This window comes from Thunnus albacares, chromosome 6 (assembly GCF_914725855.1).
Source record: "Thunnus albacares chromosome 6, fThuAlb1.1, whole genome shotgun sequence".
Lineage (NCBI taxonomy): Eukaryota > Metazoa > Chordata > Actinopteri > Scombriformes > Scombridae > Thunnus > Thunnus albacares.
Window position 1 is genome coordinate 16,010,836 of NC_058111.1, and position 27,466 is coordinate 16,038,301.

Below are 27,466 nucleotides of genomic sequence, written 5' to 3' on the forward strand. Positions count from 1 at the left end.
CAAAATTACAATCATTTGTGATTTCTGAGCCAAATATTTTGGATGTACTCATCTGACCATTTCCAAACGCACCTTTCCCTCCTGTTCACACAAAGTGATTGGCAGCTGTCAGATTAATTTAAAGTATATTTGTTGTGAGGATAAAGAAGAGTACATGTGTTGCTCAGTTTTCATATAACTTATTTTTTCATTTCTGGGCATGAATACCATTGTCGTCATTTTTGACGTTAAGTTGAGTCTAAAGTCATCAGATTCATGACTCGAGTCTGACTTGAGTCCAAATCATGTGACTTGAGTCCACTTCTCAGTTTGTTAGTACCAAATACTGATGCCCTGTAGATTTGAAAAGAGTGTGACTGTTAAAGTTGGTAGTTTTGTCTTTCACAGCAGCAGCTTGAATTCATGTGGCTGCAATGGATTCCAAAAGTGACATGAACTTTTTACAATGTTCAAAAACTTCCACAGAAACTTATCTAACCATTCCGGCAGCTTACTCCAAATTATGTTTGAAACACACTGAGCGTGCTTGAATGATTTGTGGGATGAGTTGTAGCAGCAAAAGTTATTAAGTCAATATATAATACCCAACATAATAAAAAAAAAAGGGTTGAAGAATTTGCTTTAGTGTAAATGAATGAGGGTAGTTTTATTAGAAGAGTTGAAAATGTTGATTACAGCTGGAAGCTGGAAGCTGTAATCAAACAATGAAATGTAAACCTGTGTAAACGGGAAAATCACTTTATTTTGAACCATGGGAACACTAACGAATGAATCAGATTATTTACAGGGCAGCTTTTAAGTGTTGTAGGCATTTAAAAGTTAGTTTTGCAGATCATTTGGAAAACAACAAATACTTCATATGAATGAGTGGTGTACTGCTACAAAAGTTAAAGCAGTGAAGTGACACTGATAAACATCAACATAAGTGTTGTTTACATAACTTGCAGAAACAATGGAGCTTAATGACTGGCTCGTCTGTAGTCTTTTTCCAAAATCTAATTTTCCTCAGAAGAGCACGTCACGGAGCAGAGTGAGTCATGAGAGAAAAGCTCCACAGCCCCAAAATAAACAAAGATTGATGCTCAAACACTTAAACATGATCGATGCTTCACCAGAAAACAACCCGATTGACAAACATGAAGAGCTGGAGCCGTCATTTCTGTGATGACATTTCATCTACCTTCATTGTGTATATGTAATGAAGTTATGTTGTTTTGCTTAGGAGAAGTAAAATTCACTTCTAGATGCCTTTGACGTGTAACCAAAGTATGAAACTTTGCAGACTTAATAGAAAAAATATGTGAATTATTTATAGATCATACTGTCCACATCAAGTTTAGATTTACTCCAGTGCTGTTTCAACATTAACTTTTTTTTTTTTTTTTTAACTTAAAAAGGTGTAACTCAGTCAAACTGAGCTTCAAACAACACACCAAAGTTCCTCAAGGAGAGGACTGGAAATGACAGTAAACTATAATGGTTTAGATTTTTTTATACATTTCAGATTCAAATTCAGATTTATTGACTCTCTGTTACACTACAATAATGATAAAACAATGGCACCTGGCAGAAATGACTGTGAGTGCAACATAAATTACTTTGACAAAGGTGAAACATTTTTCAAGAGGGCACCTATTGGCTTATCCAGTAAACTAGCAAATAGTATCATGTATCATGTTAATTTCTTAAACAATCTGCCTTGAATGCAACTTTAATGGTGGTGGAAGTATCTGAATTTACTTCAGACCAGTCATTCCTTTCTTGACCATTTCACTTCTTCCTGCTGGTTCACATTAAACACAGGTATAATTACAAAAACAACATTTTCTGTCTAATATCTAACTCATCTAATAAAAATTGCTCAAATCTGCAAAGGTGAGAGCCTGTTTGTCTAAACTTGAAAACACTTAACACCTGACACTTAAAAGAGAAAAGAAGATCTCTGACTTCTTTTATTTAACTTATTTTATTTAAATTATACCATCATGCTTAATGTGGTGGATTATTGCAACCCAGTCTCCTAGAAACTCTATTTATATCCTACTAAATTGTTTTCCCATTTACGTTGCGTTGGCAGATGTAATCGCTGCCTGGATTATGTTCACAGGCGACATTTTTTCCAATGAATGAAACACTGCATTTATAAATCGCAATGAGAACGAGGTAGGTGTGATTAAGTTTAAGCCACAAAAGCACTTTGCTAAAGGTCACTGGAGACTTTTTTTCTGTATTAAATCAAGACCTCAATGGGCCTCACGCAATAATATTTTTGTATTTGTATCTCCTAAAACGCTCTTACTTTTCTTTGTGCACTCGTACGAGCGTTCCAAGTTGGATTAGACAAACTCTCTTAACTGTTTGAACTTGTTGTAAATCGCTCGTCATGACTAGGTGTGTGTTAGTGAGATGTAATCAGTAGCATAATCCACACCCCTAAAATTGCCATATAAGGCCTCATATTCCGCTCTGAAATGTAGAAGTTGCTGCACCAAAATATGCCAATAAAAATAATAAAATCTAAAAAATCTTTCAGTAAATTAGCAGCTATGATAATATGGAAAACAGAATATTAATTTTGTATTAAGTATGTTTTAGTTCTATGTTTAATTTTTGTTAATTTCAGTATCCATTATATATTTAAACTCCAAATTAATTCAGATTAGGGCATTATAACTGTAAGTCAAACAAGTGTTTCTCCCCTTGTGAAGAAAGGCAGAGATGATCTGTTCATGACACGTACGACAGGTCTGGACCACTCGCCAGTTTTGTTCATACCTAACAGAAAATTCCAAGTACAAGAAAATAGATGAATACCACAAATGTTCTTAAATCACTCATATGTGCATCTTAAGAAAGTATCTGTTCATACGAGTGGTTCTTGCATGAGGCCCAAAGTTTCCCTAATCTTAACCAAGTGCTGCCAGAGCCTAAACATCGATAATAGTAACAGATATTGTGCTCCAAGATCAGATAAGATCAGTTAATTTTCACTGAACATTTCACTTTTACGTTCAGTATCCATATTTTTGCAACTTGCCAAATACGTTCTCATTATGTTGAGATAAAATGTAATTCAGCCAGCATTACATTTCTAGCAAAATATATTTGCTGTTAGAATTTAGCTGTATATGAACGTAATTTCAGGGAGACAGGATTGATTATTAAGCTCAGGCAATTTTCAACTTAGCAGATATTTTTCATACTGTTGGTGGCTTCATCAGAAGGTCGGAACGCCTACTTCAATATCTCCCAATATGCTGATGATACTTCATATAATCTTAAGCAGCGATGAAACTTGTATAAGAGGGATTAATTAAAACAAAATATAAACAAAATAAGCAAACACTTCAACCTCCTAAAACATCATAATTCTAAGTGGTAGGTACACAGCACAGGAGAATATTTTTAAGTACTTTCCAGATACTATTGGTTCACAAATACCTGCTGATTATTGCATATCCACTCAGTGCAAGTACTTGAAAAACATATTTAAATTTCAAGAGACGATCCTGGTTTAATAAAGAACAAATAAAAACAAATTGAGAAGATCCTTTGGGCTCAACAACAGAAGTTTTTGAAACCAGGCAAAAGCTGGTGACACTGTTTTATTTGCACTTAGAGTTTTTAGGGATGAGATGAACACAGTCTGACAGTAAATATTTACATACTATACATCTGTAAGGGTCAGTATGCATTAAATACATAAGTAAGTAAGCAAGTAAGAGACACAACAACGCAGTTAAGAAAAGTGTTTAGATTGCTTGATAGATCTTTCCAGTAAATACTTAGAGACTGCTGTTTTTAGACATTGAGTCAGGCTGTAGAAGGGAATGACACTGCAAAAAAGAAAAAAAAAGGGAAGAGGATGATTTGTGAGTGTTGCGTGCTGGGAAGGACAAATGGATGTCAGAGAGAGGAGAGCAGAGAAAGGCGAGGGAGACAAAGCCAAAATTTCATTAGATGTTCACATGAAGGAATCCACTCCACTGAAAAGGCCACACATCCTGCATGAATGTACACAGAAAGAGAGACAGACGGGCACGTATGCACACACTCAGCAACAGACGATACACAAACACACCCGCACAAACAAGGTCTGACATTTTTTCATTCACTGGCGAGGAATTCCAAAGTGAGTTTTTGCAGCGATAAGATTTCATTCCTTTGTCCTGAGGTCACTGTTTTCTGGACAGAGAGGTTGAGGAGTATATACAGTATGTGTGTGTGTGTGCGTGTGTGTGTGCGTGTGTGTGTGTGTGTGTGTGTGGGATTGTGTTTGTGTGTTTCTCATGGCATCACCTCATGCTTCCTCTCCTACCCACTGAATCATTCAAACCCATCCTCCTTTTCCACCATTTCACCAATAAGACTATAGGAACATGTGACAAGCTGCTAAAGGGGAAGTTTTGGATGTACCTACTCATAAACTTAAGAATAAAAACAATTTATCAGGCGTCTATTGACTTATAAGTGCTCTTAAAATTAAGTGAACTCCAGGGGTCACCTAAGTTGTTTAAGAGCAAATTTTCTTTCCTGCTAGTTTTCACCAGCTTCCTTTTCTTTTTGTTTCCAATTCAGACAGTTCTTTAGTTATTTCCTCCCCCTTACATGTTTATACCCATATATTTTAGAGATTGTTGTTAATAATGTGTTTATTGCAACATGAAATAGTATAAAATTACACAAAAATAAAATGTACTTTTTGAAAAACTAGAATCACACATACTTTTGTAGAAAAACATAACTAAGAAAATGTAAGAATTACTTTGTTCTTTCTAAGAAACAATGGGGCAGATGTGAGGTAAATCCTTCTAATTGGCTATTTCTGCTTCGAGGATACACGTAATTAGTCATGTGATCACTAGAGCTGTTCTCTCAAGTAAAAAATAGTATACTAAATCACACTTAATGTAAGTATACTTACATCTCATGATTAATGTACTTAAAGTATACCATTTCAACATACTAACAAACTCCTTCATGTATTCAGGATATATGATTAGTGTCATCAAATACAATTTAGTTAACTTGACTTTTGAGACCCCACCAATATATTAACCATTACATATACTTATTTAAGTGTACTTGAGTATTACTACAGTAAAATTGTATTAAAAAGTTTTTCAAAGTGTGACAAATGTGAATTTCTTAAGTCAATTAAGTCAATTAAGTATGCTTCTTAAAAGTAAATGAAAATCCAGTGTAATTGTGCTGATATTTAGACTGGTCAAAGAATGCTTTACAATAATGTACCAATTGTACACTATCATGTTTTTAATGCTAAACTTTAAAGTAGAAAGTAAAGTAGTGAAACACATTTTTCCAGCACTTAAATTAGCACCAAAAAGATAATGTGCTTCAAATGTACTTAATGATATTTAAATATACTTCAAGTATATTATAATATACAGATTTTTTTTTTTTTTTTTTTTTTTCTTACCTGGGCTTAAATGTTATGCCGACACTTTACAGTAAATGGGAATAAGTAGCTTGATAAATGAGTCTTATTCTGCACTTTTAGAAAAGAACTCTTATTTCCAGGTTGGCCAGCTCTTTGACTGAAACCTGGTTCTGTATATGCAAAAGTTGCAGGTTATCGCCAAAGTTTATTTTATTTTATTTGAATTTATGTGACTAAGCTATCAATACCCAAAGTGAGTGTCAACAAAACCTGCTGTAAATGAGATACGAGCAAACAAAAACCAGAAGCCAGAAGCCATGAGATTATGAAAGGGAACTGATGAAAGGGAATTCCTTGAAGATTGAGACCAGAATAATCAGACATGGACAATAGCTGATACATTAAAACAGAATGAAAACCATAAATATGATAGCAAACACAAAATAAAATATGCACAAATGCAAATAAAATGATGAATGAAAAAAAAAGCCTCATGGTCACATCCCCTCTCCTCCACAGCACATTTCAGTGATATCGTGTTTGCAGATGAGGACAAGGTCATTGAAGAGGCAGCGATGCATCCCTCATGTGTATGTGTGTGAGAGACAGAGAACGAGAGACAGAGGGAAAGAAAGAGAGAGTGCATCCAATAAGCTGGTATGCATTCATTATCTTGCTCAAGGACATTTAAACAGGGGTGGACTCGTCTTTCATTCAAGCACCCGCCAACACACCCCAGAAACTACTACTGCTGCTGCACAAATTCATTCAGTAATTCGGTGCTCTCATACACACATACACACACACACACACACACACACACACACACACACACACACACACACAAACACACACACACTCTGTGGGTCTAAAATATACTAGAACTCAGCTGGAACACATAGTATGCAGTGCAGTAAACTTAAAGTTCTTGGTTTAAGTAAAACCGGTGTGAAGCAGTGCATGTTTAGGATCTTGTAGGTAGAACAGAAAATATTGAATTAAAGTGTAACATTTATAATTTCAGAGCAGCATTCTCATGCATGCAGAAGGAATGCATCGGCTGCACTAGTTAGCAGTGTGTCATTTGCTAACGATCCTATTATTTCCAGCTGTCAAAACACAATTTTGGAGGTCATACACCAAAAAGCAAAGTGACCAGAATAGCAGAGCTTTTATCCTGTTTTGACTTTTTCAAAAGGTAAGTTTTTATTTTCATAAATTATAAATGCTATATAGTAATGAAATGACTGATGAATGAATGAATGTATTGCTGGAGATTGACAAGTAATAATTTATTTTTAAATAGACATTTTGTTACTAGTCTGATCTTTGTTAAGTTATAATGTTTAAAAATGGTTACCACACCCATATACAGAATATACCAATAATAATAATATTGTGAGTTGTGGCTAATCATCCAACCTGCATGTTTTAAAGTGAAAACTTTAAAATATCAAAAATCACATGAAAAAACTATAAAAATTTAATATATTAGCCCAAAATATGCAAAATGTCTACCAATATGCACCATATTTTCTGTTGACAAGGAGTTCTTTACGTCGCCAGAGATAAATCTAATGAGCATCACTGAATGAAAAGATTGAACCTCAAACATATGAAGAAACTAACCAAACAACATTCAGGCTTTGATAGAAATGCATATTTGAATTCATAAAAGGTTTTTTTGTTAACAGTGTAAAAAGAAAAATAATCAGTTTTCACACAACAACAAAGTGTTGAACTGAATAAAATGCCAGACTGAATAAAAACTTGAAAAATGAGAAAAATTAATGATCCTCCTCAGTGATGAAGTAGTGCTGCTGCATACTGTAATGCACACAGAGTCATTTACACTGTCACACATACGCACTCAAATCCCATCTGTTTTCAACTCTGTCTGGTCCTATAAGTACTTTTGACTTTGTGTGTTGAGCAGCTGTTTAAAGAGCTCCTGTACCAGTTGATACTCTATTAATAAAGTCAGTGTATATTTTAGAAACCAGGTGCCAGCAAACACAGATGCCAGACTTGGCACAAACTCCACTGTGAGGGTCATATACAGTGTAACACATACAGACTAGCAATGTTCACTTTATCCTGAAGCTTCCAGCAAAGTGGATAAAAAAGCCTTTTTTTCTCTTTGGATGAAGGAAACAGGAAATTAACACTCGTTGATTGTCAAGGTTGAATAAGAATATCACAGTGATTATCCAGGATTGGTACGATAGGCCTTTATCACAGCAAACGTTTTGACTTGTCATAGCAGGAAAAGCACAGGTGTTACCAATAACATTAACGATGGCTGGAGCAGCTAAATGGAATTCAGCCATCATTGATTTAATCATTTACACCTGTGCTTTTCCTACTGTGATATGTCAAAATGTCTTCTGAGTCGCAGTGATGTTGAAGAAGGACTTTAGTGATGAAAATGTTGTATTATTATCAACTGGATGGTGAAATGAATTACACTTACTGTCCTGATCATAAAAATTGTGTAATCCAAGATCAGTGGATTAGTGGCGTTTGGTCTGCGGTGAAACTCCTGAGTTCACTGATGAAACTACTACATTTTATGAAGAGCGTAATGCTGCCTGCATTACTTAAAACAAATCAACATAATGAGGAAACATTTTTAATGAACGTATTGGCCAAGTTGCTAAATGTACCTAAATGCAAAATGTACTCTGACAATGTATTTCATTTGTTTTCTATACACAATATGCTCGTTTACACAGGACACATCATTCTTTTTGTGATTTTCTGTGATACTGTTATGATGTTGAATGTCTGTGTTAAACATAGTTAAAGTTCCAAAACTTGAGGTGAAACTATGTAAAAATGTTCCCTGAAAGTCAAAATCCAGGACTTCAGCCTGTGCTGAACGCTTCGTTTGCAAAGTTACCTCTACTTCCTCCTCGAACTGACATCAGATTGCTCACACACACATGCCCACAAACGGCTGTATGCTTTGTTGTCTTTTTTGCTAAAGTTGTTCCACAGGTTGTTCACATTATCCACCAACAAATTTCAGATTTGTTTGGATTCGAGATCAAATATGTGCAAATATATTTGAGAAGTTTATATTTTGAGTAAAGAACGGGGAAAAGAAGTGAAATCCTACTACTTCTGTTTATTCACGTAGTCTCTTGAGCTGGCAAAGTCTGCTGAGACACAGCGTCCGGAATCTGGCCAATCAGAGTGGGCTCATTGGGAGAGAGTCCTTAAAGAGACAAAAGCTGAAACTGCAGAGGGCGAGTATAAGATGAATTAGGAGTTTTTTAAACTATACATCATGCAAAGATATTCCAGTAGAGCCCCAGAATGTAAATATAGACCTGGAAATGAGCACGATATGTTCTGTTTAAGGTCAGGGAAAGATTGTGGTTTTGGTTAAATATTGAAAGAGTTAACAGTGACTATAGTCACTCTTAACTGTTTATTAACATTTAATTGAAACCATGATCTTTCCCTAACCGTAACCATTGACCACAACCACTTGTGGTACAATAACATAACATTTTCCCCTTTAAACATATTTGGGTAAAAAAAACAAAAAAGCATTAGCATATAGAATTAATTTCTACAAGACAGGGTTGGCTGAGAAGACACTGTTTTAAAAAATGTGAATTTAACAGACAAGCAGACATGAGGAGAGGATGTTTGTGGATGTGTCTTGCAGTCTGTTTTCCACTGTGTGTCCATTTCTGAAAATATGTGTTCTGTGTGTTCTTTGTCTAAGAAAGTACATACAGTGTACACACAGCACATGTGACTGTCTGTGTGTGTTGCATGCCAACACACAATTACAGTACATATATTACAGGTTTGTATATGCATTCGTGTGTGTGAGTGTGTGTGGTCAGTAATAACAGGAAGCTGGCCCTCCATGTTGACACAAACCTGCTCTAATGATTGGTTATTTGAAGTAAATAAACAAACATTTGAGTGACCCACACAACCCACAAGCAGCAGAAACTAAAAATAAGAACGCTGAATGCTCTGTGTCTTCAAACCCAAACAGGAACACCTGCAGCTCATGCATCCCTCTGCCTGGCCTGTTGTCATGACAACCAATTGCGCTGCATGCAAACAGTTTATAGTAGGATAAGGAGGGGTGGGAGAGATTTTGCAGATGCCAGAGTGCTTGACGGTAAAAATAAAAAGACAGCAAAGTTTGGAATAAAGTCAAGGAAGGCGAGGGATGTGGAGAATTAGAGAGATAAAGAAGAGGAAAAAGGAAATGTGTGGTGACCAAAAATGAGACATTTAAAAAACAGGCAGAGAGAGAGGAGAGACCCAGTCTGGGATGTGGTTTGAGTAGGAGTTGGTACTGGTTTCAGAGTCAGCAGGTGGCTGTGGAGCACCAAGGCCAGTAGCCGACAAAGGAATGCATGTGTAGGCTATATGAACAACAACCCTCCCTAACATGTAGATAAATAGGTCTGTGGTAAACGATGGCACACCCTCTTGTCTGCTGAGATGGGGAAATGAGAGAAATGATAAGAGAGAGTTAAAGGGGATGTAACATACTTCATTTTCTTCATTTTTACGTCATTTTCTGGTATTTATATACTGTTATAATGTTGGCTGTCTATGTTAAACATGGACAAAGTTCCTAAACTTGTGGTGAACATTAAAACTAAAACAGCCTGTTTCAGACAGAGGCTGAACTGAGGGGCTGCATAAAGGGTCAGTATAAGATGAATAAGGGGTTTTTTGAACTGTAAATCATGTAGAGATATTCTAGCAGAGCCCCAGATTAAAAATATACACCTGGAAATGTCCATGATATGTCCTCTTTAAGTGAAGAGGATATGGTTCAAGAAAGCCATCAGAAATGTGAAAAAGTCGAATAGACTCCTGTACCAGCCACATCTCAGAAGTATAAGGTGTTGCTTTCTGTTGATTTACCGAAGTATCAATTAATACTGTTTGATCCAAGCTGAGCATACTTTTGTTCATAAGGTTCTTCATCACTGCCTGTCTAACTGACTGTAAGTTTCTGACATCAGTTGAGTACCTTACATTACATATTATGTCATTGTAACGTTAAGATCATTTTGTTAAAATGCAATGTAATAATCATGGTATTTCATTTGTCTGTGCTAAGCTTTATATCTAAATACCATAATTAGAGAACATACTGAACAAGTGTTGAAGTTCAGCACTGCAGGGAGAAAACACATGCATAAAATGATTGAATAAGATTACCGTAATTACAGTAATTTAACGGGCTTGGAAAAGACATCCATATGTGAAAGTTAAACAATAATTGACAGTAGATAATCTCCCACCCCCTTTTAACCACACTACTGAAATACAGACTCTTTATCTAACCTTCATGGTCTGATAGGAAAACCAGCAGACACAGAATTCTGAGAAGATATTTAGGCACTTCTCTAACTCTCATAAATTAAAAAAAAAAAAGTTTACAACTGATTTAATAAGGACCTTAAAAGTCTCAGGAACCACCTGACAGTTTACAGAATGGCACGTATCCACTATGAGTGCAAATCTGAAACCTTCGGAAAGATGTTCTCAGATTTGCACTCATAGTTCTGTAAATTTAGTCAGTCACAGATTTTTCCTATCTGTCACCATGTTTTTTTAGGTTGATTGTTTGGCAGATGATGCGTTCCACATGTATTCCACAACACGGATGGTTTTGTATCTATGGGATGACCCTGAGGGAGGCTCGGAGCTTTAATTTGGGATGTCTTGTCTGGTGCTGTTAGTGGGCTCTTCTGGGAGGTTAACATGCCCCTCAAACAGCTGCAACACCTGCTCATATTTCTCTCTGAGACAGTGTGATAAAACACAAGTCTCCTTTCATACATAAAATAAAAATGCAGGCTCACAACTCATGAGATGGCAGGACGGACCAGCTGCATCTGGTGTGTGTGTGTGTGATTACATGATTTAACATACATTTAGTCTTTCAAATGCACATATGCACACAATGTTTGTTCTCCGGTGTAGAAGTGCATGCCTGTCTGCCTTTGTGTATTTCCCATGAAGAGCATACTGTACATATGTGCGAGTGTTATTTATGCATCTCCTTGCTGTCTCAGAGTGTGTCAGTTCCAGATGTGTTGGGGTCAGAGCAGGGCTGCCCTTCCCGGTCCAGATGCGTCCAGGTGTGGCCTGCAGTGTCACGCCATGCAGCCCAGACTCTCCTTAGACCCTGAAACAGGTCGTACTGTAGGTTCAGACACATTTCCAAATTTTCTGTCCATCTGACAGGAAGAACAGAATGTGAAAGACGCTCGTAACCTCTAATTTATATACACACAGGCTGAACATGGTATGAAACTGCATGAATCTCTGTCTCCTGTCTGCTTTGTGGTAGTTTGTGCTTAAATGAATGAACATCCCTGGCTTGAAAAAGTAATCAAGTAATTCATCTCTCTGTTACTATCTTTGGCAGGATGTGGCTGTCTATCCAGTCTGGACAGCTGTGTCCGTTGATATCTTCAGCAAGGAGAACACGAGTAAGCTTAAGGACAGAGATCTGGCATTTTTACAACAGGAAAAGGGCACTCAAGTCTTACGTTCTTAGGCGCAGGGAACGAAGTGAGAGAAAGAATAAGACAGAAACAGATAAAGTGGGTGCTGTGGGTTGATCTAATATAAGTAAAGATTTTAGGTGGATGTGAGAGAGATGGAGGAACAAGGAGCGTTTGGTGTTTATCCACTGTAAAAACTTGGTGGCATCACAGTCTGTAGATGGGGAGAGAAAAGAAGGAAGATGTGCTGTACTTGTTATCTACACTCACTGTTTACTCAGATTCCTACTCACAGATAACATCAGCAAATAAGCTGCGGCCAAGTCGACGTGCTGTTGACCCTTTGCCTCTGCGAACACACACACACTCACACTCACGCAGACACACAGAGATATACTGTATATACACACCCGATCCTGCTTTCTACATTCTGCCCAGTTATAAACACTGAGCATTAATGAGGCCAAAGAAAAACAAGCGCTTGGTTCTCAGTAGGTTTAGGAAAACATTTTGTTTACATTTTTTGTATGAAAGATTTTGTCGTCATTAAATGCAAATAGTGATCCTCATGTACTGTATAATGTGTGTAGTGACAGTGTTTAAATTAAAGGGTCACTTGAGCCAAATTAAAAAAACACACATTTTCTCACCAGAGTGTCTCTAGAAGGATCTAGCCATGCAGATAGTTTTGGTTTATTTTCTCATGTACTGCCGCCTACTGAAGAAAACGTCCCTATGAAAACTGCTGACAGCTTGTTCTGTGGATTATTAGGAGTAAACTTTTGATTCCTAAAAGCCATGTTGCTATTAAATTTCTAGGGAGGGCAATGTCGGTTTGTCTGTCTGTTGGTCAGTCCACCACTTCAATCCACACTGAAAGTCTGACTGAAACATCTCAAAAACTATTGGATGGATTACCATGAAATTTTGCATAGATATTTATGTTCCTCAGAGGTTGAACCTTATGGATGTTGGTGATCCCCTGGCGTTTCCTTTGGTGCCACTAGCTGGTTGACATTTTTGGCTTTTACTGAAATGAGTTTTCATTTAGTGTCATCATCAGGTCAAAATTTCAATTTGTCTAATAGTTGGTTTATGAGAAGGCTTACTTGCAAACCAAAACTAATGACATTCCCATCAGCCTCAGCTGTAATTTGTGTGTATTGCTTATTAACAAATGTTAGCATGCTAATACAATAAACTAAGATGAACATGATAACCTTATACTTGCTAAACATCAGTATTTTAACATTGCCATTGTGAACAGTTAGCATGCTCACAGTCGCATTTAGCTCAAAGCACCACTGTGCCTATAGCCTACAGCCTTGCAGAGGAACTAGCATGGCTGTAGACCAGTAGAGCCCAGTAAATCATGAGGTATTACTTTAATATTGGGCGATTTATATCCAATAATGTTCAGTGCTAATGCATTGGGTAAAAGGCTTTTATGCAGCGGAGTGGAAAGTCAGGGTGTGGAGGTCATGATGGTGGATAGACATGTAGCACCTCCGACACACCGTAACAGACTTGCAATTACAGTACAGATGTCCCAAGACTGTGCAGGCATGTACTGGCATCTCCATCACTCTCCTGTTAGCTTTGCTGCAGCTGTTATGGTGGCACATTTATCACTTCCCATTAAAATTCCTCATAGCCTCACCTAACTTCAACCGGAGCAAAGATCTAATCAGCCAAAAATGGAAAACACCTATGGGAGTGTGCAGGACCTCACTTTTAGAGCCAATACAAATAGCAAAAATAATGGTGGAGTATGAGACATTTCCTGTCTTCCTGTCCATACAGTGAATGAGTATTTACTGGGCGACTATATTATAACACTACAATGGCTGTTTGATGAGGCAGGAAAAAGGCGGTGAGTTATGATATTACCATGTGAGCATTGTGCTGTTCACAAGCTCCCATTTTCTCCCTCTCACATCTCATCCCTCATTCACATTCCACCTCTCTTTCTATTTCTTTATTCTTCTCTTTGTGCGACAGAGTGATGTGACAGTAGAGAGCAGACAATGTCGGGTTACCCTGGTAATTTGGGAAGGAGGACGGAAGCATCCTGGGCGGTGCGGCGCAAGTCCCACTGATGATTCACCAGCCTGCACGATGAAGGTTGGTGACCCCAATTTGAGTAAGGCAGGAGGAGGAGGAGTGGGAGAAGAAGGCGGATGAGGAAGGGGGATAATAAGGAGGAGGGGACGACGATGCCTACGTCAGAGGCACTTCCTAATAGGCAGATGTCCTTGTCCCTGACACAAGTAAATCATGTCTCTCAGGGGAAAGAATAAAAGAAAGAGAGGAGAGGAAGGGACAAAACTAGTGAGGCAGAGATGAAAGAGCGAGGTGCTGGGTTTGGACGTGAGTGCGTGTCTAAGTGAAATTATAAGCATTTAGTTCAGTCTCTGAGCCCGCTGTAGAAATGCTGTTTTGATGATGTGAAAACAATAAGGAGGAGAGCTGGAGAAGGTGAAATGACTCAGTTTAAGTGTTTTAAGCTGTGTATGAGTGAGTGGGCTGAGTAGTGTTTGGGAAACAGGTGATCTGCAGAGATGGAGAATTAGTGGAAAAAGTGTAAAGAAAATGAGACAGAAATCTGCTCTCCATCCTTGTGAGAGGCAGCTAAAGTTTGTTGCAGTTGCTCTGTCCTACAGACTCAGTTAATGACCACAGGAAGATAAACGTTCACAAGTATGTGATCTTCCTCCTGATTAAATAGCTCTGTAGCGGACAAACCATCCCCTCTGCCAGGGCTGCTTCCCCTCAAAAAAAAAAAACAACCAAAAACCATCATCATATAACCGCATAACTCCCTCACAAACACCATAAGCACATACCTTAAAAAGCAATGTAGTCATTTATGGTCACGGAAACATTTCTGAAGGAATTTCTGCTTACTGGAGTGCTACCATGTGTTTTCCCACATAAGATTTTGATAATAATAATATGATCCTTTTTGAGAGTGGGCACACACAGCAGAGGTCAGAATTGGGTCTGTGCCTGCAGCCAGTTCCAACGGAAACCACTTCTCAAATACCGCATGACTACTTCCTATTTTTGTCTAATTAAAGGATTGTTGCACTGAAATGGAAACTGCTTCAACGGCAGGCAGTGGCTGACCAGTTCTTCAGTTTCTGTGCAACCTGTGATCCTAATCATGTCTGAGAGGTGAATGAGTGATTTGATGTTGAAAACTATTCACTGGCCATTCATAATGTGAAGTTGCCTCCTGAACATGAATTAAGATGAAATTGTGATGGTCCACCTGTGGAAACTTGACTGTCGCACTAACAAACATCAATAGGATACAGAAAAATCTAATAACAATAGAATAACAAATAAAGAATGGCAGATTAGATCAATTTAGAGTCCAAACTGTAAAGACAAAAGTATAGGAGGAAAATTTTTTAATTATGACCAGTAGTAATTATAGGGACAACATATACAGTAAATGCGGATTCAGTGCTTTATAAATGTATGCCAGCCAAAAAAACATACATTTAGGCTGCATGACCATATATGAAATACAAAATAGGTAGAATAACCAGAATACATGCATTATAAAGTAAGTGAGAGTTTTTCTTCAGTTTATGGTGTTGTAGTAACAAGACAAAGCGAGATATTGACTAAGCCTGTCACAAATTACTGCCAGTGGCGCAAACTTCTGCATCACTGTAATTTTTTTAATTTAGTGGTATGTACTAAGCCTACAAATGGAAATGAGCCCAGCTGCAGATCATCTGACCTGCATAAATTGCCACTAAGTAAGAGATGATGCCGGGATGCCGGCACAAATGAAAGTGCATATTCATCTCACAAGAGGAAAGCTATATGGGAGGAAATATGAGTTAATTATCCTGATTTTGTTAGCGCAACAAAAGGGATCAGTGATTAAATGAGTTATGAAAAATCAGTGGAACATTTTTGCTAAAACTTTAAAACTCCTTTGGTGAAAATAGATTAGTAGAAAGTCACTGAGATACATCATCTAGGGACCATAAATATCTGTACAAGACTTTGTGCCACTCCATCCATTAGATGTATATTTCACTGGATAAGTGAGGAGCTCACCAAAGTCATGTGGATTCATCTTCTGGGGACAATGAATGTCTGCACAAAATTTCATGGCAATCAGTTCATTTTTTTTAAAATATTTCTATCTGGACAAAATTGGTGGATCAACAGACACTGCCATCCCTACAACCACGCTGACTTTAAACAAACTATACATTATTCGATAATTTGGCATTTGCATGTGCAAAACACAAAATCTACAGTTTCACACAGTAATTTCTAACAAAATGGCAGCACTGCCACAGAATTATTAGTCACAGATCCAATGTCTGTCCAATCAGCACTGACATCAGTGGGTCTTCAGCTTCACAGACACTAATTAGCAGCATCTTCCTGTGTTTACTCCAGTGGGACAGGGAGTGGACCATGATGGAGTGTACAGACATATATAGATAGATGAAGATAGCTTTAATCTCACTCTAATTAGCTCTCCCCTTCTCCTCCCTCCTCCTCATATGTCTTCCTGTCTAGACATGAGTTGCACATATGTGACCTTCGTCTTGATCACAGCTCCCACGTCTTTTCATACTGGACATTTTAAAGAGGCATTTTGCGACTTCACAGGGTCATAATGTTGTGAATGAATAATTCTGTGTTTGACAGAGCGGAGAAAATCTGTGCTTTGATTTCTCTAAGTTGCTAAAAAAAGGACACAAGTGTAAAACCAGTTGTCAATTTAAAATTAACAAATTGTAGCATCATGTAATATCAAACTAACTGAATATGCTGTTGAACCTACATTATATTAACCCTGAACACAAATAAAATTTGATGTTTTATGGTCTAATCTTGATGGATTGTTTATGTTTGGGCGCTCATTGGGGTCCAGCTGGCAGGCACCCCTGGCGGCTTCTTTATCTCCCTGGCCACTTGAGTCGGGGAAGTGAGGCTGCCACACAGCGCCTGGCCCTCACAATCACTGGAGCTCCTCCAACATTCCCCCCCGGTGGCAACTCAAACAAACCTGGGGACTGACGGTGACTCAGCCATTCCTCTTGTGTCTGCCCGTCTGGCTGCCTCGAAGAAAACAGCTCCAATGAGCACTTAACAGTAAATATCACCATGTAGTTGTGTTCCTAAAAATGTACTTATCAGTGATTGTGCTGTATGTAGTTGGGACTGATTCTCATTGTGGTAATTAATAGCTATAAAGTAGAGTTTAAGATTTAGATTTAAGATAATTTAAAATAATTTAAGTTAAAAATGAGAAGAACAAGCTTAAAGTAAATCAGAAAAAACAGTCAATGTACAAAAGATATGCTGTAGGGTCAAAGTGGTGAATAAACATAAAAAGACAAGTTTAAAGGTGCAGTGTGTAGAATTTTGTGCCATCTAGCGGAACGGACTTGGCGGAAATGGAATATAATATTCATAAGTATGTGTTAATTAGTGTATAATCACCTGAAACTAAGAATTGTTGTGTTTTCGTTACCTTAGAATGAGCCCTTTATATCCACATAAGTAGTGGGTCCTCTTGCACGGAGTCTGCCATGTTGCACCACCATGTTTCCACAGTAGCCCAAAATGGACAAACCAAACAATGGCTCTAGAGAGGGCCTCCCGCATTTTTCGTGAGTTTCGCGGCCACCATATAGGTTCTCCTACACGCTTGGAAGGGGTGGGGGAGAGGAGGTGTATTCATTTGGTTGCAATCTACAACCTCACTGCTAGACCTTACTACTAAATCCAACACAGAGGTTCTTAAAGACACAAGTGTAGCAATGGATCAAATAACTATGTGTGAAAGGGCTCACTCATACGTAGTCAAAAAAGCCGCAGAGATTTATCGTCCGACTATGCAGTTCTCTCCCACTCTATGGAGCATTTTAGCATCTATGAAGTCATTGTTTTGGTTTTCTGGCCTGAAACTTTACTGTTTTGATTCGTCATCAGCATAGTTTTCAAACACAGCAGGCAGTTGTTTTCAGTAAAAAAAAAAAGCCCTGATACACTGACTGTGTGCTACCTGTCCAGCACACAATGACAGATGACAAAGTTGACAACTAGCTGGTGAACACAGTGGTTCATTTAGCAGCTAAACGGCAAAGAGGAGAGGGTATATTGGACTTACATTCATCAGGTGGACAGAAACATGACTCCAAATAAATGCTTATGTTGCAGTTGATTGCTAACACATTTGCCATGAAGTGATGATATGTCGACGTGTTCACAGCTTGTTGTGATGCCCTCAAAGACGCCTAAAAAACAAATGAATTAATTTAAAAGATCAACATGATCTAAACTAAATTCTAATGTCAGCATGTCTCATGTTTAGCTGGTACTGCTTACCATGCATGCTAACATCTGCTAATTAGCACTGAACACAACGTAGAGCTGAGGCTGATGTGGATGTCATGAGTTCTGAAGATATCTGGTCATATACGAATATTGCACTGTGGAATTTTGACCAGATGATGGTGCTAGAAGCAGAATATCAGCATCACCAAGGTTGATACGTTTCATCCAGTGGGGAATAAACGTAAATCCATCCAATAGTCATTGAGATATCTTAGTTTGGACCAAAGTGGTGGCTCGACTGACCAACCGCCGAATGTTGGCACCTGCTAGCCTGGCTAAAAATAAGATGCACAGCAGCGACAGAAAATAAAAAAAATAATGTTTTTTTTTAAATTTACTTTTGTCTATTGTATTTTATTACCTGGAGTACTCAGAGTGTTAGTGTTGTTGTAATGTGTGTGTCTCGCCCTCGGTGGACAATGAGGTTGTATTCTGTTCCATACGAGATCAGACTGAAATGAACAAAACACATTAAATTTAAGCTGTGAATGAGCAAAAAAAGACAGATCTACAAGGATATTATTTAAAAGAGAAATTAAAATGAGTAAAGGTTTCAGTAGACAAACATGCAGAGCCACTCTGTCTCTCTTTTACTTTTGTTTTGTAATGTGCCTGCAGAGGAACGAGAGACAGTTTCATGACTCGTCAGCTGGCTGTGTGAATACCTCATCTGCCCGCTTGACTCATGTTCATGAATTCATGCCAGCTGTTTGTGCGCTCCAGGTGACAACACACAGATGAGTTTGTTAATCAGTATCAACTTTTGTGTCAACAGATGTAGATCTGTCTTATACAATGGAAATGAACTTTATCATGTGAATCATCATCACCTCCTCTGAAACGTTCATAATGAAACACACTAAAAATACATGATCATGAGGTCACTGTCCAAATATTTCAGTCTAGCTGGCAGGAGCTTTGGGCAAAGGGTGATTAAGTGGTTTTGTAAGTTATCAGACACTTGCCAGGAAGTGAGAGAGAGCCACAAACAGGAAGGAGCGGAATGTGCTTCCTGTTGGCCGGCGGCGTTATACAGGGCAGATTCCTCGTACCATCATGACTGATGCACTGTACACCAACACACATACACTCAAACACACACACACAGACAGACAGACACACACACGCACACGCACACACACACACACACACACACACACACACACACACACACACACACACGTTCACCCACACAAATACACATCCATACTAAGAGGCAGGCATGTTTTTCCAGTGAAATCAGTGAGAAGCAGACTGTCAGGAAAGACAAACAGTAAGAGTAGATAACATTGAGACAGTGTGTCCCTGTGCACTGCTGCAAATTAGAGAGCATGAAGCCAACTCCAGTTCTTCAGAAGAGATCGCTCGTATGATCAATCCACTCTTAAAACTTAAAGATTCTCACCAAACTCTTAATAATCACTAAACATGAGGCAATTCAGATAAACTGCAGTCTCTGATGATCAACTGCATTCCCTGAAGAAATTGTCAGTAGTTTTATATTTCTGTGGAACTGTGATTGAATTTTACAGCAAATACTGATACCTGATATGGTTTCAACTGTGCAAACAATAGCTCAAATCTGGCAATTAAGCCACCATATTTCACCTAACATTAACGTTATTGGACACATGTGGGCAACAAACAAGCTGTTAACACAACACTGACATATTATCACCTTATAAAGTTGATTAAGTCGGTGAACTTGTTAATAAACAGCTGTTTATTCAGATTCATCTAACAGATACAGAGCAAGATTAGCATTTATTTTGAGTCGTGTTTCTGTCCACCTCTCAGTTTAGCTCTGTTTTTGGTCTCCACCAACTCCTGAGGCAAATATCTGGCTCTTTAGCCGCTAAATGCTCCACTGTGTTCACCAGCTAGTTGCTCACTTTGACTTTCTGCTACAGTTTGGTGCTGGACAGGTAACATATAATTCATTTATCACAGCTGTTATTGCAGAGTTGGCAACATTTGGGTTCATCATTATTAGTGACACCTTTCACATTATACATCTCATCCACTGTCATATAAATATTGATCAGGACAGCTTTAAAGACGGCCAGCACAATAGGAAGTTATTTGTATTTGAGCCACACTTTTGAATACAATTTTCAAACCTATATGAATAGTATGTTTTTTTTATGTGTGTAGTAAAAAGTTTATGGATTTCTCAGAAAGAGAGTTAATAAAATCACATTTACTCTTGAAGTTAAATGATTGGACTTAGTAAACACACTGAAAAAAGTATAGAATGGAAATTATTTTATTTTTACACATGTTCATATGGTATGGAAACTTGAATGTTAGAAAGAAAAGTGAAACTGCAGGGAATGGTGAATATAGCTAGAAAAATTATAGGGAAGCAACAGAAACAACCAAGCAAGAAATTTGAAAAATAAGGCACAAAACCTTCCTGATTGGAAGTGATCATCCCAACTTTTAAGCTTCTAACTTCAGGCGGGTGTAACAGACAAGTTTAGAGACAACAAAAATGCGTAAAATGTGTCATTCCTGCATGTTTGGCGCTAGATAAATAAAGTTATTATTATTCCTGACAGATTCTATTCAAATTTTGAATGCATAGCTTCTTCATGCCCCTGTCACAAACTACATCTTGCATCCAGCTGCTCTCTACTATCTTCTTTATAACTGTATTTATGTATTTTGTTTGTTGATGATGAGTCTTTATGCGTGTCTTCATTATTTTTTTTGGTGTTATTTTTGATGCTAATTGTGTGAAGCCATTTTTCTACATTGGGGACAATAAAGATCTCAATTTAAAATTTTACAACTACAAAGTATTATTAGCAAGAGTACACATTATGTGGCAAAATGGCTCCTGACAGTGTTTAATTACTACATATTTTATTATCAGATTAACTGAACTTTTTTTTTTTTTTTTACAATATATACATTTAACTACTTATACACAACATATACTGTTCAGCAGTATAATGTTAAAAATACAAATAAAATAAAAAAATACATCATATTTCTTCAGCTGATCATAAGTTTTGATCATTAAAATCTTAGTCTGCAAAGAAAAAAGTAACCACAGCTGTCAGATAAAGGTGTAAAATAGCAGAAAATTGAAATAGTCAAGTAAAACTACCTAAAATTGCACTCAAGTACAGTAATTAAATATGTTTATGTACTCTTTGTGTTTCGTGCAGTGGACACACAGCGCAGAGGTGAGAACTGAGAGATATGTAGGCTGCTGGTCACAGAACAGCCATTCATTCCTGTGTATATGAAATTAACATTGGTTGTCCTTGAGGGACTTCCTGATTGAATCACACAGGCTTGATGACGTCATGTGAGATTTAAGTCATATTTCGGATTAGGGAGGGCAGGAGAGAGGAGAGAGGGAGAGAGAAGGAGGGAGGATGAGTCACTGCCTCATTGATGACTGTCTCCACTGAGTGGTCAGATAATTCAGGTACAAAAAGAGACACAGGCACAGCACGGCCGCCTAATGGCACTCAAATAAAATGACTTATTGGGAACTCGCAAAATACACCTTTTAGGAAGATTAAATAGTATTGATGCCCCCTCCTCCCCCTCCCCATCAGGCTGGTGCTAAACAATGATGGATCCTGCTCCTCTGTATTATATTTATGGTCAAGCATTTGAATATATGTGCTGCCATCAGATGTGGGTTTCAGTATTTGTTACATTACAGAAGAAATGATCTGATGTGAATGTGATCCATCTCAGATCTTGATATTTGTAAGAGCCTATTGCTTTGATTCAGGTTAATATTTCACTCTATAAATGTTTTGGATATGTGACTGAAATCAACACATTCATTTGTACTTTGTTCTGGTGTTTTCTGGTGTTCAACAGTTCAGATCTAGTGGTCTGATTTCTGTAATGAAATTAAATAATGTTCCCATACATTTCTCCTTTGACTAGATTATTGCTCAAATTATTAGCCCTAATAAATACACATTTCTATTTGCTGATTCAGATACTCACATATGAAACATTTCAGTTTTGCCTGTTACTCGTCAGGAATAATCAAGAAAAAACTTTCAATTCAGTATACAATTTAGTTGAAAAATTGTGCAAAAATGTTGATATTATGTAATAATATTAATTAAATAATGACTGTTGTTTTTCTCTTGGTTTTGTAAGTTACCAAAACATGTCTTGCTGTATTTTAGATTTGATATATAATGGTATAGTATCTGGTAATCCCATGCAGTCAATGTAGCACTGACATACAGTAAAGTTGGACCTTCTGAGGTCTGCTGAAATGACAGAAATTTGATTAATTCATTAATTTTGCCACCAAAGTTGTTCAGGATCTCGGATTGAGCTTCTTTTGTATTTTATATATGTTAAAATAGAGTGTGTGGAAATCAGGAGATCCACTGATATTCAGAATGCATAAAAGAAGAGTGGCCTCCAAAAAAAAGAACAAAGATTTATTTGCAGTTTTAAGTTTTCACTTTTTCTTTAACCGCCATTAGAAGCAGGTAGAGGTGTTTGGAAACAACATCTTGTAAATGCCAGGTGTGCCAGCTGATTGGTCAGCTGCATTAATTAGGGTGATGACATCAGACCTAAGATGATTGTAAAATAGAACATCTCTACCTGCTCATGATGATGGCCTGTGTGGCCAAAAAACATCAGTGCTGAGGTCTGCATAATGCTGTAATAGTCAAAACACTGTGTTGCTCTAGTGATTGCATCAGAAAAGAAATATTTTGGCTCTCCTCTTCATGAAGGCAGGTCAGCTACAGTATGGCAAACCTGGAGCTGGTAGGTATTCAATGTCTTGCTCAAGGGCCCCTCAGCGGGGTGGCTACTTGCTGACACAGGTGCATGAACAAGCCTTTCTGCTGAAGGTCAGTGCCCCAACCTTTGACAGCCAACATCTTCCAAGTTCTTTTAAGTACCTGATACATCCAGTATAAGTTATGCATGTAGCTGGAAATCCAAATATTGTACATTAGTGCTCCGTTTTAATAATTTTTCTAAACCGAATACAAAATGGACAATGAAATACAAAAATAGTTAACTCAAAAGAAGTGCAATGTTTCATTTGCTTCAGTTTTACATGACACAAGACGTAATTTGTCAACACAATCATGAATAATAACTTGATTTCACATCTTTCACAGAAAGACAACTGTACTAACGGCCTACAGAAAGCCTCACGGTGCAGAGCAGAAATGGGTGACATACAGATGTACTGTGCTGTACATACACACATCGTGTGGGTGTCTGGTTTGATGTTGTCTTTTTCTAGTTTTTCATTAAGCACTACAACTTACTGAACTAATCAAACTGTTGCAGCTGAGAGAAATACCTCTAAAAATGATCAGTTGCTTCCCAAAATGTTCTTGTGAGTAAAGATATTCTGAAAGCACTAGTACTCATCAGCAGAGCATCATCACATCATCAGTGTTTTAATCAATACCTTGTCACAAATCTGCTGATATCTGACTCTATCAACAGCATCACCAACACCCCGGTGCAAATCTGAACAAGCTCTTGCATTAAGGTCTGACATAACTCTTGAAACACAGGTATCTAACGCCCTCTTGTGCTGTAAAAGGGGAACTGCTTATCAGTGCTGGGTCTTTGAATGCAGTCACTGAAAAAATACTGAAAACACAACATACAGCCTCACCATTCCAATCCAAAAGTGTTCATACGTCAAATGTGTACGAAATTACATCCTGACACCTGATCAGTGCCTCTTTCTGCACCCCGATGGGAGTTTGCAGATCCGACACCTGAAAGTTCAGCACGTCGATGTCAGATGCTCCAAATGTGGCCTCCACCTTCACCTTCTCATACATGTGGAACTGAACCTTCTTGTTGGCTGTGGAGAGGAGACACCTGAGGAAACTCTCTCTCAGCACAGATCTTGCGTGCTGCTCTCTCTGCAGCTGCTCAGCGTCCATCTCTGACTCAGCCGAAGTGGAAATGGAGGTGCGACAGAGAGCGATGAAGCGTGGCGATTTGGGGTCAAATCCGCGGCTGTTGGGGTCAGGTCCTTTGGGCAACCGTAGCACAGACACTGGTGTTGCCATGTTGATTCTTTCTGCTAACACCTATGAAAAGAAAACAAAAAAAATATAACTATTGAGATTACTGATTAATCGTTTAAGTTATTTATCAAGCAAAAATGCAGAAGAATCACTTGTATTGGCTTTTCAGATGTGATGCTTTTCTCTGCTTTACATTACTGTAAACAAAATATATTTGGGTTTTTGATTATTGGTCAGAAAAAACAAGAAATCTGAAAATGCCACATTAGATCCAGGCAGTGGTGGAAAGTAATTAAGTACATTTACTCAAGTACAGTACATTTGAGCTACTTGTTCTTTACTTGAGTATTTCCATTTTATGCTACTTAATACTTCCAGTCAACTACATTTAGTAGAGGGAAATATTGTACTTTCTACTCCACTAAATTTATTTGACAGATTTAGTCACTTTTCAGATGAAGATTATACACAATGGATAAAATAACAAGCTTTTAAAATATGAGTTTATGAGTTCAGCTCTACCAAATAGTGATTTTCTCTCTGCTCTTCTCACATGGTTTCATTTCAATAAATGTTGAAATGTAACCAATATTTCACCAAAAATCAAAGATGAGAGAAAAAGTCCAAAAACTGAAAACAGATTGTGTATCAGAACTTTGTTTTTTCTTCTTTCTTCTCCCATTAATCATCTCACGACCCCTTAGATTTATCTGGTGACCCTTTGGAAGGGCCTGACCCCTAGGTTGGGAACCACTGGACTAAACTAGCAAACTGTACATAAAGTAGTTGAAACTAGCGCCACTTCCAGCAGCTACAACAGTAACATGCTGCTTACACACTGATGCTTCTGTATTAATGATCTAATGATGTCATATATAATAATAATAATATATCAGTCAGAGACGACGCGAGTACTTTCACTTTAATACTTCTTATGTAGGACTTTTCATGCAGGACTTTTACTTGTAATGGGATTATTTTTACATGGCTGTATTGGTACTTTAACTTAAGTAGAGGATCAACATACTTCTTACACCACTGGATGCAGGGAACTTGAGTTTAACATTTTTCACAATTTGACTTAACGATTTATCCATGATCAAAAATAAAAGCTGACAGCTGAATTGGTAATGAAAATAACAGTTTAACTACAACATATAGGTGTTTTTACAAGCTTTATCTATGTAAACACACGTGAAACGGCATATAACACATTAATAACTTAATTTTTTACTACACTATATTAATCGACCTGTTATTCCACCTTTGTGATTTGATGTTTGCATTTATTGCTAACTTTACCCTTTTCTGATTGCGTATTGTGCCTACAAAGCAAACAAATTAAAAAAAAAAATTAAAATTGACTCCAAAGAGGGGGAAGACCTGTATCGTTGATTACATATTGTGCTATCCGCTAACTAAAGCACTTTGTAATATTGTTAAGAAAAGTGCTATACAAATAAAGTTCATTATTATTACTGTTATTAACAGACATCAAACTTTGTTTCAAAGTTAGCATCTTGATGTGAGCGTGATGCTAACTTACAGCTCAGATAACGCTGATATAAATAGTATAAGTTCCTCACAATATAACAGCAAATGACGCTTTTCATCCACATGTTCATCAAATATACACTAATACTTTACTGAACCTCCTCCGGTTTAATAAAATACATACCAACTCTGTCCTCTTGCTAGCAGCATCAACAGTCGCATGCAACTGTAGCGTTCTTCTTCTTCTTCTTTGGTTTCCTTCTTCTTCTTCTTCTTCTTCTTCATCTCTGCATTCATTGGTAGATAGCAAGCCAGCTGCGCATTACCGCCACCTGCTGGGCCGGAAGGTGAGAGTCAGTAGATTGGCAGAAAAAAAAGCTAATCAAATTGTTCTGTGTTTCTGTGCTGTGTTATATCAGTACCAACCATGTTTTTGTATATTGTACAAATTACCTGATGTTCTTCCCACACTGTTTGCATATGCCCTTTTATAAAAGTCTTAAAGGGGACATATCATGCTTTTCCAGGTCTATATTTTTATTCTGGGCTCTACTGGAATATCTTTGCATAATTTATAGTACAGGAAACTCCTTATTCATCATATTCTGCCTCTTTATCGCCCCTCAGTCCAGCCTTTGTCTGAAACAGGCCCTTTTAGCTCCTGTCTCTTTAAGGCCCCAGTCACTGCCCGATCTGCCTCAAAGAACGTGTATGTATAAAGAGAACTCTCTTTATTTATCTCTCTTATTATTTTTTTCTCTTTATACATCCATGGTATAGAGAAGAAACTCCGGTGCTTTTTTGACAAGTGCCACTAGATGGCGCTTCTGTAGTGCTGACACCAGTAAACAGACATCAGTAAATTGACACTTACAGTATATACTAGTGATGTCACCATACTATAATTACCTCTGAAGTTCCACTACTCTCAATACCTAATTTGATACCATGGCAAAACCAGCAGTCCTATTCAGGACTCACTCCTTTGTTTAAAAACTTTTATTTAAAAACTTTTTTAAAATAAATATTAACAATTGAACAGAAACTTTGTGTGTTTCATTATTTAAGCATGAGGCCTGCACTAGAATAAGAGTTACAAATTACATATTGGCCTGTAGCCTTCCAGTAGAAAGCAAAGCAGCCCAAAAGTTGTTTCTAATTAGAGGAACTGTGTGAAATGTGATGCTGTAACAACAAATATAACTGTGTGATTATGTGCTCTCATTTTGGTTTGCAATCTTGTAGGTATGACTGAAACTTTAAGTGTCCCAGCATTTAAGCAAACACACTCTGGCTATATTAGAATAATAACACTGAGTTATAGAGTGAGGTGTTGATACCACTGATAACTAAAAACACTGGTATTCGTATCATTTTCTAAATGCTGGTATTGATTTGGTATCTATGTGTTTATGGTATCCATGTATTGGTTCTTGTGACATCCCTAATTATATTCACTTTGTAATGTGGTTATCAAGTTGTTTAGGAGAATAATTCCCAAACTGGGATCCAAAGACTACCAGTCCTTGAGAGGGCTGCAGGGATTCCTGACTACTAGCAGCAAGATGGATGGTGGAAAAAAGAGTAAGGGTGGTTTTCTGCTTCTTGCTATCTATCTATCTATCATTTTTAAAACATGAATGAAACTTGGTTCAGGGACGGTTGTAACAAGGCAT

General features: G+C 37.6%; 1 protein-coding gene across 1 annotated transcript; it reads right to left on the bottom strand.

The window, feature by feature from the left end:
• Nucleotides 1–22,707: 22,707 nt before the first annotated feature.
• Nucleotides 22,708–26,083, bottom strand: gemin7 (gem (nuclear organelle) associated protein 7). The gene is made up of 2 exons (XM_044355176.1): nucleotides 25,975–26,083; nucleotides 22,708–24,359 (listed from the first exon to the last, which is right to left on the bottom strand). Exon 2 carries the CDS (start codon nucleotides 24,336–24,338, stop codon nucleotides 23,952–23,954), a length of 387 nt encoding a protein of 128 aa, XP_044211111.1. The 5' UTR covers nucleotides 24,339–24,359; nucleotides 25,975–26,083; the 3' UTR covers nucleotides 22,708–23,951.
• Between the last annotated feature and the right edge of the window lie 1,383 nt (nucleotides 26,084–27,466).

Excerpts from the sequence above, each read along its gene's own strand:
- gemin7 (XM_044355176.1), bottom strand. The coding sequence starts at position 24,338 with ATGGCAACACCAGTGTCTGTGCTACGGTTGCCCAAAGGACCTGACCCC.